The 15,418-nt window shown below is 39.5% G+C and overlaps 2 protein-coding genes across 11 annotated transcripts in view; both read left to right on the forward strand.

Moving 5' to 3' along the window:
• Window positions 1-309: 309 nt before the first annotated feature.
• On the forward strand, window positions 310-7,066 carry thumpd2 (THUMP domain containing 2). Of its 3 annotated transcripts, none has more exons than XM_078273550.1 (11): window positions 310-528; window positions 1,819-1,957; window positions 2,419-3,024; window positions 3,171-3,307; window positions 3,471-3,548; window positions 3,757-3,809; window positions 4,231-4,318; window positions 4,735-4,806; window positions 5,260-5,374; window positions 5,926-6,046; window positions 6,331-7,066. In XM_078273550.1, the coding sequence occupies exons 1-11, from the start codon at window positions 418-420 to the stop codon at window positions 6,677-6,679; spliced, it is 1,869 nt and encodes a 622-aa protein (XP_078129676.1). In that variant the 5' UTR covers window positions 310-417; the 3' UTR covers window positions 6,680-7,066. The 3 variants fall into 3 exon arrangements, with proteins under 3 accessions (XP_078129676.1, XP_078129677.1, XP_078129678.1); XM_078273551.1 differs by having other exon boundaries at window positions 5,260-5,368; XM_078273552.1 differs by having other exon boundaries at window positions 5,926-6,038; window positions 6,331-6,529.
• A 957-nt stretch (window positions 7,067-8,023) lies between these two features.
• Window positions 8,024-15,418, forward strand: part of LOC144532002 (mitogen-activated protein kinase kinase kinase kinase 3-like) — a 49,505-nt gene continuing 42,110 nt past the window's right edge. For all 8 annotated transcript variants that reach the window (XM_078272443.1, XM_078272445.1, XM_078272444.1 and 5 more), the window contains exon 1: window positions 8,024-8,251. In XM_078272443.1, the coding sequence (XP_078128569.1) occupies window positions 8,153-8,251 (99 nt within the window). In that variant the 5' untranslated portion in view covers window positions 8,024-8,152. The remainder of the gene's footprint in view (window positions 8,252-15,418) is intronic.

The raw sequence follows: 15,418 nt of genomic DNA on the forward strand, positions 1-15,418 counted from the left end.
AACGTTCTGTGTTAGTGGGGTAATTAATGGTTTTTAGTCATTCCAGTCAGGATTCAGTGAGAGATGGCTGAGCTCAGCAATTTACAAGTACTACACACACACACACACACACTTGCTAAATTTAGCCTATTTAACGTAGCAACTGTGAAATGAATTACAACATATTGTTTACACACTTTTAAACTAAAAATGATATATCGATTGGCCTCCGAAGGCTGCAGCCCCTGAATTTGGACACAGCTTAATGTCTATGGTAAGAGAGACCCCTACTGGCAAGGCCAATACTAGTCACTGCAGTCTGAAGACGTAGTTCCGTTTCCGGTGTAAACAAACAACAAATATGGCGACGTTTAGAAGGCATGGCAAACTTCTACCAGATATAAGCGTTTGTTGACATTGAACACATTATTCAGCATAATGACTGACACCAGAAGTGAGGAGAGTTTAGTTCGCTACTACTGCACCGCCGGCAACGGGATGGAGCATTTCTTAATCGACGAGGTGAAGCGGAAGCTGGCAGCGGAAGATGTACGTGTTTTTTTTGTCAGTACGAGCAAAGAGAGACAAACCAACAGTCACAGCGGCTGTTAAAACAACTCTATTCGCCATACGTTAGTTTTAGAGAACTTGATAGACGTGTGAAAGATGCCCTTTTGATTTGTAACCTGTGTTTAAACCTAAACCCATTTAAAATATTTTGTCAGACGTTGGCTGAAAATCCAGAATTAGCTTTAACTAGCGTGGTACTAGTGGTGGAAAATAACACATTAACATTACTCAAATAACGTTACAATTTTAAAGGTAACTGTTACTTGTACTTTTCTTGAGTTTAAATGTTCTACTTAATAGGCTATACTCCACTACAGTTCAGAGGCAAACATACTTTTTACTCTTCTTCATTTATTTGATAACTTTAGATACTTTCCAGATTTAGATTATGAAATAGGATTCAAAATAAAAGATGATGTTAATATATCAATAACACTTTATTCATCCCCAGGGGCCCGGGACATTCACAAGCTACCCAGCAGTGCAAAATATAAAATGACATAGCTAGGCTAAAATTAGCCCCACCTTTATCAGTTGCAATATTAAAGTTATTAATGCATCAGAAATCATGATCCAATAATATAATATGCATTATATTAAAATGGGCTATTCTGCAAAATGAGTATTTTTTTTTTTTTTATATATATTGCGATCCTAATACTTTACATTTGAAATGCATGGCTTTATATTGAAACAGTAGTTCTGCACCATGATGTTGTTACTTTTACTTAAGCAAAAGATCTGAGTTCTTCTTCCACCACTGCTTGTTATGGTAAATAATGAGATTGGCTCGGTTTCGCCCGTCGTCTTTCACTTTCCCTTTTAGCTTTTAGTTATTCGTTTAATTTCCTTCTTTTCTGTGATGGCCCTGCTCCAGCATCAGCCATAACTACAGCAGATAACTTCTAAAATAAAATAAAAATACAATTAGGCCTATATAAAGAAATCTCCTGCTACCTTTTGCCTGACTGGATACAATAACACAGGCTGTGTTACACCGAAATCTGTGACCCGTCAGAATGTGTTTGTTACTTTGTGGGAAAAATCGGAGCCGTGCAGAGGCATTAAAAAAAACTATATAAAAACAGTGTTCTTTTCACTGTTAGTCTCGTTTTCTGTTACAGGTCATTTATGATCATCGGATGAAAAATTACACCGTTTCAGAAACATTCAAAATTTACATATAGTCACTTTAAGTTAAAAAATAAATAAAATGAATTGTGATGAGAGTTGAGCAGTCTTTAAAACCTTTTGTTGTTGTGTTTCCAGGTGTGTCAGATGCCAGGTAAAGTGTTGTTCAGCTCCTCTGTGGGGATCAACAGAGTCAGTGAGCTCAAAGCTGCAGAGAGACTCTTCCTCCTGTTGAAACAAGACTTGCCTGTGCAGCTATCTGCTAACACCAACCCAGGTACGTTGAATGCACATATACATGTAATACAAAACATGGGGAATACCTTGGCAGGTATTAAATTGTATGCCTGTCTTTCAATTATTGTGCACCTTAAAAGTTTAAAAGTCTGGGCGCCCGGGTAGCTCAGTTGGTAGAGAGCCCATATATAGAGGTTTACTCCTCGACGCAGCGGGCCTGGGTTCGACGCCGACCTGCGGCCCTTTGCTGCATGTCATTCCCCCTCTCTCTCCCCTTTCATGTCTTCACCTGTCCTGTCAATAAAGGCCTAAAAATGCCCAAAAAATAATCTTTAAAAAAAAAGTTTAAAAGTCTAAACTCATAATGGCATCATTATTATGATCCCACACTACTGAAAGAAGAAATCCCAAAATGGAAACAAAACCACCATAAATAATTCAGTGCCTAATTGCCTTAATTTTGTATTGACTTTAGTGTTGTGTGCTCTGTAATGTTCATAGCAAAAGCAGCCTCTTTGCTGCAGTCCAGAGTGTTGGGTGACAAGAATCATTGGACCAGTGCTGTAATGACATGGAGCCACCTGCAAGGGGAGCTGGAAGGCAGAAGGACTACTGTCAACCCACCAAGCACTGCCCTGGGAGTGACAATGAAGAGGGAGGAGGGGAGCAGGATTGAAGAACAGAGGGGAAAGGAGGAGGAGGAGAAGTGCGATGAGGAAAAGAAGAGTAAGAGAGAGACTGCACAGAGAGGGGAAATGTGGAGCGGCGAAACTTGTGGAGCGGAAGCCCAAATACTGGAGAAAAAGAGAAAGAGGGATTCTGAAGAAAAAGAGTCTAATAGTGACAAAAAGGCAGAGAAACAGAGGACATCTGAGAAAGAAAGAAAGAGACCATACAAAGAGGATGATGAAGAGGGGAGGAGTAGGGTTATGGAGTTTAATAGCTGTGGACAAAATGGAAAAGGAGCAATGATATCAGACACAGATTTGTATAGCAGAGGATCAGTTTGTGTCAACGCAACACCAGAACAAGACCACAGTCTGGAAAGAAGCTGCATGAAGATGGATGACATGGCAAAGGACTTTGCTGTGAAAAATGTGGGACATGGTAATAAAATAATTTTTTAATTATTATTATTATTTTTTTTTTTTTTAATTCAACATTTACATTTAAAAGGCCTTTTATTTCTGTTGCTGATTTTGTTGCGTGTTGCTTCCCTTCTGCCTTGTTGTGTTTGCCTCCATGTGATGAAGTGAAGCCTACTGGAGGAAGCGATAAGACACTACTGCAACCCAGCAGGATCAAACCAGAGCCTTCTTCTCCTGACCCGGTCTCTTTTAGGATTAGCTGCAAATGTACTGGATCTCTGTCACGATACTTTAATACACAGGTAGTGGAAATTAAGAATGCACATGACAAAGCATAGTAAAGTCAGAATATTGTCACTGGCAATCATATGTTTAGGCTAAGAAGTAATAAAAGACATAAAACACAAATAAGTGGATATTGTGTTCAGAGGAATATTGCGTGTTTGCATATTGTATCTAATATAGGAGGTGAGCAGAGTGATTGGAGTAGGCCTGAGCAAACTGCTGGGCTGGAAGACTGACCTGAAGAATCCACAGCTGGAGGTAAACTTTGTTTTACTGTATCTTCCTAGTTGTGTTGATTTGTGCCTAGCTAGTTCAAAAGATAATATTCTGAATGCCTTTATGGGCCTAACGTGTGATATTTTCCCTCTTTGGATAATGGTGTTGGCAGATAATCTCGGCTCTCTTGCCTTTCTTTTCAAATGCAACGTAATAAGTTGTTGGTTGATTTTTTTTTTTTTTTCTGCAGGTAAATGTTAATTTGAGTGATGACCACTGCCTGCTGGGGATCCCACTAACCAGGTTATTGACAAAAACTCTTTCTCTACATTTAGCTCTTATTACTTAATGACTGTCCATCAAAGCCTGCTTACGAAGCAGACTTTGACTTTGAACAGAGCCAATCTGTAATAACAACATGCAATCTCTGCTGCACGTTTAGCTTTCGATAATTTGTATTCCTTACTGCTTTCTACCATTGTTGTAGTTTCTATGGTTTCTTGGTGTTGTGGCCAATCGCCTCACTTGGTATCCAGAATCAAAAGTCACTCACCAACAGCAAGTGCTGCTGTATAAATAATCCCAAAACATTATTGAAAATCAAAGTCTCAGAAACATAGTGGATTTGGACATGGTGGTGGGTTATACACCTTTTACCATATTGCATCTTCATTTAATTTGATAAGCAGTCATAAGTAATGGGTCTCCCATCTCTTTCCTTCAGGTTACCTCTGGCTCACCGGAGTTACATTAAAACCACAGGACTGAGATCTACTGTAGCCTGGGCTATGGCCTCATTGGCTCAGATACAGGTACTAACACACACAGGTGCTGGGTGCCTGCTGCTGTATTCTTTATTTATGGTTTGTACATTTTTGACTTCTGAAAACCATGAGTAAACTATCTTATATATGCAAATCAGAAGGCATTATTAAATTATGTAAGCAAGGGCCTTCTTTTTGTCTACGTTGTAGAGAGATCCTTTGCCATTTAGAGTTTTTGTTTGTTTTACCAATACCCTAAAAAAGCAGGGCAGGTTTAGACTCTTTAGATGTGACCATTGAGCCTTAAAGCTGCTACACTACAGCTGTCCTCATTTTCAAACGTTTAGCATGATGTTTGTTGTCTATAACATGACCGTCTGTGTGACTGTGATGCAATACTGCTCGTCAGTCACCTTATGCTTTTGACCAACTGTATGTACTGTATGTTATCTCCTGTTTCCCAGCCAGGCTTCTGTGTGGTCGACCCAATGTGTGGAGTGGGAACCATCTTAATAGAAGCCGCACAGGAACATAAGGTCAGGACAGAAATCTACAGAGCTCCTGTATATATGTCAAGTGTAGAAAAGTCGGAATAGTGAACTTTTTAGGGTTTGGAATTGGACAAAACGTGTAAAACATTTGAAAAATGGTTCGATGATTGTACACATCGCTACACATTTTATACAGTTGTTGACCTGATGTTTGTTTCTCACGTATTGCCTACCAATTTAAATGATAAAAAAGCACTAATACAGTCTAATTGGAATATTTCCTAGTCACAATTAGTGCACCTTTTTTGGTTTGTGACATGATTTAATACATGTTTGTTTATTGATTACTTTTAATTTGACAAAGCAAGTCTTAATGGAAATATCAAAACAAGTACAAAGATTAAAACATAGTGTCGTTTTTAGAATAGTGTATACTGTGGAGTGCAATTGGAACACTCCTACTATAATACCATCTTTCACTCTCAATGTGATCTCCAGGCGTCCCATTTTCTGGGTATGGACATTGATGATGGACAGCTGCAGAAGGCCAATGAGAACGTAGAGTTTGCAGTGCTGGGAAACAGGATACACCTGCTGAAAGCTTCATGTATGAGTAAGAAACATGCACAAAATGATCACTGAAATAATGTTAGATGTTTGTCATTAAACCTTTTTATATATTTTTTCATTAAGGTAATGCTCATATCCAGAGAGAGCTACAGTTGGTGTCTCAGTAAAATTAATTTCTGGGTAGGAGTTTTATGGTACAGCTATGTATACAAATAGTCAAAGGCCAAACGTACAGTATTAATGCATTGCTTTTTGTAAAAGGGGAAATATTTGCCTTTAAGAAAATTGTCACATGAACATAAATATAGCTCAAATTGAAATACATTGTGAACACTTTTAAAGCATTGTCAGTGTGCCACACTGTTACAAATATGATTAATCTCTTGGATAAATTTGATCATTAATCCCAGGTGATGGTGCATTTTACTTAATCCATATCTAGCTTTTAGAAAATGTTTTTTATTTAGCTTTTATTGTGATCTGGGGATCCAAAGTTGCATGTGTTGGATGGGAATAAGTGAGTGGGAGGTGAGAGTGAACCCTGCTGTCGTGTATTAAATGACCTCTTGGCTTCCCTGTCCTCTGTGTGTGTAGTGCTGCCTCTGCCCAGCGCCAGTGTAGATGCTGTAGTCTGTGACCTGCCATTTGGCAGGAAGTTTGGCACCAAAACAACAATGGCTGCCAACCTGCCACTCATCCTCACTGAGGTGGAGAGGTTTGTGCCTCTGTGTGTCTGTTTCCATCGCTTCCTTTAGAATTGTTTAGTGAATCAGAAAATGGTGTGTTTGTGTGTGTGTATACAAATTTAATGAAAATTGCTGAATAGCTGTGTGTGTGTATTACATTTTGTCCTGTTGTTTTTAAAGTAAAACATGCTCTTTTTTTTATTAATTCAATAATATATTTCATAAAAGTCTTCAAATAAGCTTGGAAAAATATTGTCTGTCCACAAAAAAGAATAATACCTATAGTTAATTTAATTAATGTTTGTGTGTTTAGAATCCTCTGTATAGGTGGTACCCTGGTTCTCCTTCTGAGTCCTCAGTTATCTTGTCTCCTGAAAAAACTCCTGGCACAGAAAGACTCTGGACCAACGTCTAACCAGGAAACAAAGCCTCAAACTGGGATACAAGACTGCCCATCTCCTTCTCCATCTTGCTCAAAGCAGCAGACATTCCAAATCGTCCAGGGGGTCAACTCCCCACCTACCCAGAAAACAGACCCTTGGTCTGTGCTACAACACAGTCTGCCTCCCCCTCTCTCCTCCCTGAAGCACCAGGCAACTCTTAGAGTCAGCTTAGGTGCGATAGATGGACTTATCCATAAATACGTCAAGACGGAAACTTGATTAATGTTGTTGGAAGTTACATTTGAAAGTAATTTACCTTCTTGTTGTTACTTGTCATGAAAAATAAGTAGTTTTGTTGAAATGACACACATTATTAGGACTAATACTACTGCAATTGCAAAACATATGAAGAAATATATTGTTTTTTAAAACACTGTTGAATTTTGAGTCGTGTGAGCTGTGTATTTGAAATTTTGCTATTCCAGAGATAAATAATCTATCCATTTTCCTATCCTACATTTAATTTACATTCAAATCATGGTAACTGCATTTGAAAGACCCTGACTTGTGGCAAAGGTCTTGATTTGTGCTTTTAAAGTATTACTCCTATGGAGCTATTCTGTTCTTCATATTGTCAGCAAATTCCATTAAAAGACCAAAAAAAACCAACAATGTTCCAGTTTGTCTCTCATAATTGTGCAAACTCCCTACACTGTCTGTGGCACTCAGCCCCAAACCCATTGGTTCCTACTGAATATGCAAATGTATAGTGTCACTAACCTTCAAACAACTTGGCACTGCAGTCTTTACCAAATGTTAGGAGTAACTAGTGTGTCTTCTAATTAATACATGTTTGGTGCTCTTGAGAGTATTAACGACACTAGGACGGTGAATGCCCATGTTCATGCCGAAGAAGCAACATGTCACCCAGTGTGTGTGGCTCAATGTGTTTTTGATAGTTTCTGGAGGTCAATCGCACAGAAGAAAAAGCTATACCAGTCTCTTGCTACACCGACAACACTTGTTAGGCTCAATTCATTGTTGGTTTGGGTCTTTTATTGGCCAAAAATATGGAATGTCACTAGCCTTATCCTGTAAGGTGACTGGAATGACAACTAAACTTTTGTTCTTCCTGTAAGGCAGACCCCTTCAGCTGAATCACAATGTTGCCATCTGCACTGTTTAGCCCTGCTTAGCCCAGTTTTATACTAGGACCAGACAAGGCCACACAGGGCTTAGTGTTTTCATTAATTTCCCCTGAGATGTAAATTTCCTGTATGTTTGTTGCCTGTACATATTAGAAAATGTGGCTTCACCTTCATTGTTTGAATTCAATAGTTGAAATTGATCAAGTAAAAAAATATTCGTTTAGGTGAAAATCAGGTGTAAGGTGTTTTTCTGACCTTTTTAATTTTAACCTGCATAACTAAATTAAAAGTTAGCTGTAGTAAAAGTAGTAGTAGTAACTGTAGTTTTATCACCACACGTATCTCTTGAAACCAATTGTAATCTTAAATTCAATAGCTCCATCTTCCTGGTCAGACTCTTAATACATCCATGGTCAGACTCCATGGAGAGTGTACGCCATGATGTCCATTGCGCATGCTCAATGCGCATTGGAAGCCATGTTGGAGCTACAGTGGGTTCGGGCTGAGATTTTCTGACGCCGTATGTTTTTCTTAAAATATCTGTTTTCATACATTGTCGGAGTTCGTCAAACGTGCGCGATCGGCGCCGTAATCGGCATTGGAAATGATGAACTCCAGTGTCGACCTGTCCCGGCGGAATCCGCAGGAGGATTTCGAGCTGATCCAGCGGATAGGAAGCGGCACATACGGAGATGTGTACAAGGTACAACTGCAGTTAGGGAAGCAGCCACAGAGGTCCATTATCGGACACAGTGGTTAGACACGCAACGTTTTCCTTTGTAGCCCTTCAGTGTTGTCGTAACAGAGGAAAACAAACCATGTAGCCATCATTAGCTTGTTTCTGAAATACTTGTCTTATTTCGTGTTGATGTTTACTGATGCAGTATTTAGTCTGGTACTCGTGTACCTAATTCCATTGTCGGACACATAGCAGCGATGATGTTTTATGACTGTTATTGTTTTGGCCTTTCTCCCCGACTATTTGCGACATTATGTACATCAGGGTTAACGTTGAAGAAATACCAATTAGTAGATCCAATTCTCGGTTGCCGAGTAATCATAAATAACCATAGCTAACGTTGACTGTAAACCGCCAGTCGGAGCTCGGGCGCATACTTTACGTTAAATCTGATTTTGTCGAGCAGAAATCTAACGCTGCATTCAGGTGCTCCTCGGATGGTCAATTTTCCCGAGTTAGGGAGTCGTTCTTCCGAGTTCGGTGTGTTTATGATCTTTAAGTCGTAATGTGGCGAAACAAACAAAAAAACAAACAAACATGGGGCTACAAAGATGTGTTGTATTTTATTGCTCAGAGCGTTTCAACAGTATTTGTTTCCACATTGAAGCTTTATACGAGTGAGTTTGTCCCAGACGTGTTGCTGCACCAGTAAAAACTAATACAATATTGCTTTACCTGACTTTTTATCAGGGTTAAGGCTAATAACTTTTCTAACTAATCTAGGTCACTAACTAGCGACTAACTCTTACAAACTAATATTAGGTCCTATGTGGGTTAAAAAAAATGATATGCAATTCGTGTATTTATAAAGTTTCTTATCATTAATCCAATATTTACTTTCGTCCGCAATGTAACTGCGTATTAGGACGCCAACTCGGAAAGTCGTAGCAACCGTTTCGCCCACTTTCTAGTTGTCGTTCCGACTTGAGTCGTCATTCACGTGGATTTTCCAAGTCTGTTCCTCATTTTCCGATTATCCCGACATCACTTGAATGCAGCAATATTCACGTTGTACTAACGTTGCACAAGTGTTGGTCGTTACAAAGAATTAACGCATGCCTTGGCGACATGTGTGTTTACTCGCCGTAGACTGTGGCCATTGTCTAAAAAATTGCGGTGAATAACTTACCGTTAATATTAAATAACGATTGATTTAGAAGTGTCCGATAAAAGACATTAGCCGTTAGCTGTCCGAGAAAGGACGCAGTAGATAGCATCAATAAGCTAACGTCGTGGAAACATTGTGACAAAATGACAACAAGGACTGGTTTGTTACCTGTGCGGTAAAACAAACTGAAGCAGGGGCAACCTAGTAGGTTCACCATTAATCGTAATATTGCAGAGTTTTTGCTGAATTAGTTAAAACTGTCTTCGTTTTGCTCTGAGAGACTGACAGCTGCCTGCCTGGAAATCCGGTTTGGCTAAAGCGCTCAGGGCTGAGCAAGCTACAACAACAACAACAACAACAACAACAACCATAATTTCATCACTCCGTATTGTTTCATTCGCGTTTTAACACCAGTAAGAACTAGTCGCAGTTATTAAGGAACTGGGGCGTCGATTTCTATGTACACTGTCTGATTTATGTGGCGTTAAGCTGTTATTTTTGGTGATACACTTTACCAAGGCCCTGTGCTGGTAGCAGACAGCCTGCATCCTAAAGAGAAAAAGGAAGAAGACTTGCGTTTATTTATCCCGCAAGGGGAAATTCACAATTTTCACTCTGCTTGGTACGGTTATTACCCAAGAGAAGGCAGTTCCTGAAGTATAACCTAACTCCACCACAGACTTTTGGGGTATCACCATTTTTATTATGTGTTACATAGAACAGTTGTAATTGTCATAATCCTATAACACAACTTGTGGAATACAATGTAGAAATACAGCAAGGCTGTTACAGGTCATGCAAAATTAATAATATCACAGAAAACGGTTAAGTTATGCTGCAGGACATACAAACAAATGCAATCCATGCAAGAAGGGGTTGCTATAAATCCACAGCTGGGCACAATATACATAAGTACAGACCTCGTAGGATACTGTATTCCCACCATATCAGTTAAAAAAAAACATAACGTATGATACCTTCAAGAGAAGCACACTTCTGAGTAGCCTATTAAAACAAGTATTGAGATCTTATTGATGCCTCATCCTTGATGGGTTTGGACATCAGCTCTCTATAGTATATCAGTGAGGTTATGCAAGTTAAACATCCAAACTCTTAGCTTGTAGTTGTTTGTGCTGCAGTCACTTTATTGAGGTATTTAATTTCGCTGCTGTGTGGGGGAGAGGCTTTTGGCAGACTGAAGATTCATTAAACACTGTAACAGGACTCAATGCTGTTTGGTTAACCTCTAGGCTATTTGTGGTAATTACAGGAATACAAATGTATGTTAAAGACGAGACATGAACGATTTCCAGTCGTTTTAAATGTAAAGATGCCACTAATTCTAAAAGTATATCCCAAAACAAAACCCTGTTACCTGTCATGTCTTACTTTGTGTGTGTTTCCATATTGTATCCATCCCTGCTGCAGCTAATCTTGTTGCAGATACTGTAGGTCTGACAGGATCACTTCAGCAGGCCAGCATTTCAGAGCTAACTCACCTGCTAGCTGTCACAGTGCACAGCTGATTAATGTGCACTTATGTAAAAACTAGAGATGGCCCGATACCATTTTTTGCTTCCCGATACCTGAACTTGCGTATCGGCCGATACCGATCCGATACCAGTGTGTCATATATTTTATTATGTTTTAACAACTGTATAGTACTATCCCTGTGTGGATGTGATATTATTTCTATCTTTGTTATCGGTCTGGCTCAGGTTAAACTCTTTGTGAAACATGAACAATGAACGCCACAGAACTTTCTTTTATTATGCAGTTTGACAGTCAGTTATAACAGAAAAAGAACATAAATGAACTACTTTAATGTAGATTTTCTTGAGGGCTTTATTACGTGGTATCAGATCGGTACATAAACTCCAGTACTTCCCAATACCGATACCAGCGTTTTAGGCAGTATTGGAGCCGATACCGATACTGGTATCGGTATCGGAACATCTCTAGTAAAAACATTTAAAAAAAGGAGCAAAACACGTAATCTATTATACATAATCATGACAGGATAAGTAAGACATCTTCAGTTGTGCAGACTGTTGATGCATCCATTCATAAAGCTGACAATACTGTAGAGAATTGTTACTGTCAATTGTTCTGTAGCTGATGCTACGTGATATAGTACATAGTAACAACGGGGGTTTTGTTGATGGACACTTGGGGGCTCAAACCTAAAACCTCTGGATTAAAGGATGTCCATCTAAGCACCAGGGCACTTGATAAACCTCATTGATGCCTATATTTGGTTCTACCGCTCTGTGAAATCTGTGGCTTGGCTTGGATAGGAATGTTTGAGCAGGAAACAAAGTGTGAACCCTAGCTAGCTTGTTTTCTCCTCTGTTTGTAGCCTCTTTGTCTGTATTAGTTAAAAAGTGAAGGAGGAGGATTGGCTGATAGCGTGACGGGCCTCCTGACCACAAGACTGAAGGGTTGATCCTCCAAAGGGGATGTTATAGGGTACAGTGAAGTGGTATCTTCTTTTGTAAGGGAGGGACCAGTTTGTTTGTTTTCAGATACCAATTATTTGCTGATAGTTTCAATAAACTGGGCCATTTTCATGATTCAATTCATGCCGAAGATTAACCTGTGGACTGAATCCTTTCCACGGAGTAAAGTACCTCAAAAGCATTCGGATCATCAGCACCACCAAATCTCTCCATTGAAACTCAGACTAATGAAATTCTTTAGTTGCTCCTTAAGGCAGGGCGAGGCAGGGTTGACTTCTACAGACCCCCTGAGGCTGTCTAGTAAAAAAAAAAAAAGAGAAAAATACTGCATTTAGGGCTAGGTTGGGTACCAAAACCCTACGCAACGCAGATTTCGGTTCCTCATTATGGTTCCACTTGAAGTGTTGACTGAAATATTTTCCCTCTGTCGCTCCGAAACGGACGTAAAAATAGCACACTTGCTCTGTAGTCTACCGTTAGCTGGCTACCGTAAATGTAGGCTACTTTTAAAATGCCATATTTTCCCTCTGGGCTCACCAAAACGGACGTAAAAGCACATTAACCATTCACTGCACGTGATCGCTAGTAAACCTATTACACTTGCTCTGCTAGTCTATCGTTAGCTAGCTAGCTTTTAGTGCATTTAAAATGCCTAAAGCGAAGCGGTCGAAAGTGTGGCTGTATTTCACAGCCAAGGTGACCTAGGTTTACTTATTATATATTTAAGTACTTTAAAACGTTAATATATCATGTTAAATTTAAATAATAAAAAAAAAACTCTATAAAAGAGCCTGTCTTTGATGTCATTTTTCAGTTTTTCAAGAATCGGTTTAGGAATCGGAATCGTTTTAAAAGTACCCGTTCGGCATCAGAATCCTAAAAATCCAAACGATACCCAACCCTATATGCAATATATATGTTTCACACTGTATTGATTATCATTGTACTTACAATCCAAGAGTGATTCCTGAAAAAACTTGACAATACCAGTTTCACCATAGTCCTGTGTACATAACACCAACTAGACATGTTCACGTGTGATTTGGGCCTACTTCTCCTAAACACAAATCTTTAGTTTTGTGTCGATATTGGAAGAAAGCCACCCTACTCCACTCGTATTGGAGGTGACAGCACTGAGTGATTTCCAATTTTCAAAGCTGCATTAGGCTGCCTCTCACGTCTGTGGCTTAAAACGCCACTGGAAAGGAGCAGTTTGAGTAGGGCTGGGTATCGTTCAAACATTTCCGATACCAATATATTGACTTCGATACTGCTTTGTAAACGGTAATTTTTTCGAAACCAATTTTCTAAAACATAAATAAATTACATTATGGCACAAATCTTTTGATCTACTTTTCAGTTCCTACTACATGAGCCCCTTCTCTGTGCATGACGTAGAATCTTTCCTGCCTGCTTCTACGACGTGTAACGTTAAACAGCCAATCACCAGCGTTATTAGATCTTGGTAGAAGCATGCTGCGTGCTTATTGGCTCACTGCCTCTGAAGAGATCTACTCCTTAGGTATTGAAATTGGGTATTGAATGACAAGGCATTTTTTGATACTCAATACTTTAGAGGCAATTTGGTTACAAGGCAATTTGATACCCAGCCTAGTGATGCCAGTAAACTCCACACAGCATGTTATCTGACTGGTGTGTGATGCTTGAAAACCAAAGAAAAATAAACCAACTGGAGAAGAGAAATATCTGACGTTGATGAGCCAGGCAAACTATGAATGGCCCATTTGCTTACTGATATTAAATGTATACTAATTGTATTGAGTTGTCACTTCAGATGGGCGGAGTACGAGACGCTCCTCTTTTGCAGTCACACTTTGTCATTTAGACTGCTTCAGAAGAGCTTCAATAAATGCCAGTATCGGCTTGAAATGGTGCTCTATATGAAAACCTCATCTGTTGTTGCTGCTGTATTCACCTCCCTCACACTCCGTGCTTCAGAAGATGTGGCACAGGCCAAGTATTTACCAATGCACGGGATCTGGCGTAACTTTTTAAATGTTTAAATAGGACGACTGACCCGTTTTCTCATGGTGACAGTGGCTTCAGATTGAGGAAGTAGAGGCAGACAACGGCCTTCAGTGGGGATAGAGATCAGTTAATGAAAAATCAATTTCAGTCGCAGTGTACTCTAGAAACATGCCAGGCATCTGGGTATTTTTGGACTCACACGTAAGGGGCAAGCAATGCTACCAGACAGCGTTTGTTTATGCCTGCTCACTTTTTAAAACTCTTTTTAAGTTAGTTTACCTAACTATCCCAAAGCTGGCATGGTTATTTGGTGCATGTTATCAATATAAATTAAAAAATAACATGATAAAACAGTACATTTGGCCATTTTGGGGAAGAATTTCCTATTCAAATCCCATTAAAAGGCATTGAAATCTTCAAGACAAGAAGGCCTTCATCTCTAGTTCATTAAAGCAAAAAATATTACGAGGCTTTCTATGTATGCATTCACGCTTCTAATGTATTTAACACAAGATTGATCTACTCAACAGTAATACATGTGGTGACTAACGATTTCCTCTGGCGAGACCCTGGTGTGTGTGTGTGTGTGTGTGTGTGTGTGTGTGGCACAGCTGGGCAGCCGTGGTCCAGGAAAGCAGGAATCTTCACTTCCTTTGTGTGTGTGTGTGTGTGCTCATGTCCTATTGTTTCACACTGCAGCACAACACGCAAACAAAACCAGATGACATATGGCTTTAGAGTCACAATTAAAAATCTGCTGGCCCAAAACCATCCTGTTTTTGTCGCTGTTCCTCCAGTTGTTTGCTCACTGAGGTGGATACAGACCTCAGCCTGCATTCACAATAGCTCTGAAGCAAAGCAAGGTTCCTGAAATCCTCTTTGGCCTCAGATCGGAAATTTCGGATTCTGTTTTCTGTTTGCCAAGTACAATTAATGTACTGTGCAGGAATTTGTATCTGTGCCACTGGTGCAGTGACATACTGATAACTAGCATAGTTACACAGTAGTTAATGACACGCTGTAGTGGCAAGAGACAAAACCAGATGCAGCAGTAAAAATAGCCCTCTGAAGTCATTTTACATTCATCCACTGTAGAGTCAGGCAGCGGGGGATTACGTTTGGTTTCTCTGTTAATGTTACAAAAGGCCTGTTAACAAGGCAATCACTTTGCCCTCAATCAAGTAGTGGTGTTCAGTGTAGACTTACTTTAAGGTCTTATTAAGAGTGGTTACATTCAGTAGAAAGTCTATCCTTCGTTTTAGGAAGTGCAGTCTAATATGTATTGTTGTACAGATGTGTTCACAGCCTAAAGTGAAATATTTTACAGTCATTCCTCTACATAGACGGATCAGAACTGACGTGTATCTCCTGCTCAAAGCACTTAATTTATTTCAACTATGTAAACGAATGGCCAAGCTTATGCGGTTTAGGGCATAACCAGCTATTGAAAGTACATTGTGCCATGTTAATCAAGTTTAATACAATATCCTGTAGCTTGCTATTTTAACACATACTGTACCAGGCCTAGCCTTAAGTGATTAACACAATGTCTGCAACAATAAGTGAATGCTATGA

The sequence above is a fragment of the Sander vitreus genome, chromosome 17, assembly GCF_031162955.1.
Source record: "Sander vitreus isolate 19-12246 chromosome 17, sanVit1, whole genome shotgun sequence".
Lineage (NCBI taxonomy): Eukaryota > Metazoa > Chordata > Actinopteri > Perciformes > Percidae > Sander > Sander vitreus.

Bases quoted from the DNA above. Each gene is read 5' to 3' on its own strand.
- thumpd2 (XM_078273550.1), top strand. From the start codon at position 418: ATGACTGACACCAGAAGTGAGGAGAGTTTAGTTCGCTACTACTGCACC. The intron at 1,958-2,418 runs GTACGTTGAATG...TAATGTTCATAG, and splicing joins ATCTGCTAACACCAACCCAG to CAAAAGCAGCCTCTTTGCTG. The intron at 6,047-6,330 runs GTTTGTGCCTCT...TTGTGTGTTTAG, and splicing joins ATCCTCACTGAGGTGGAGAG to AATCCTCTGTATAGGTGGTA.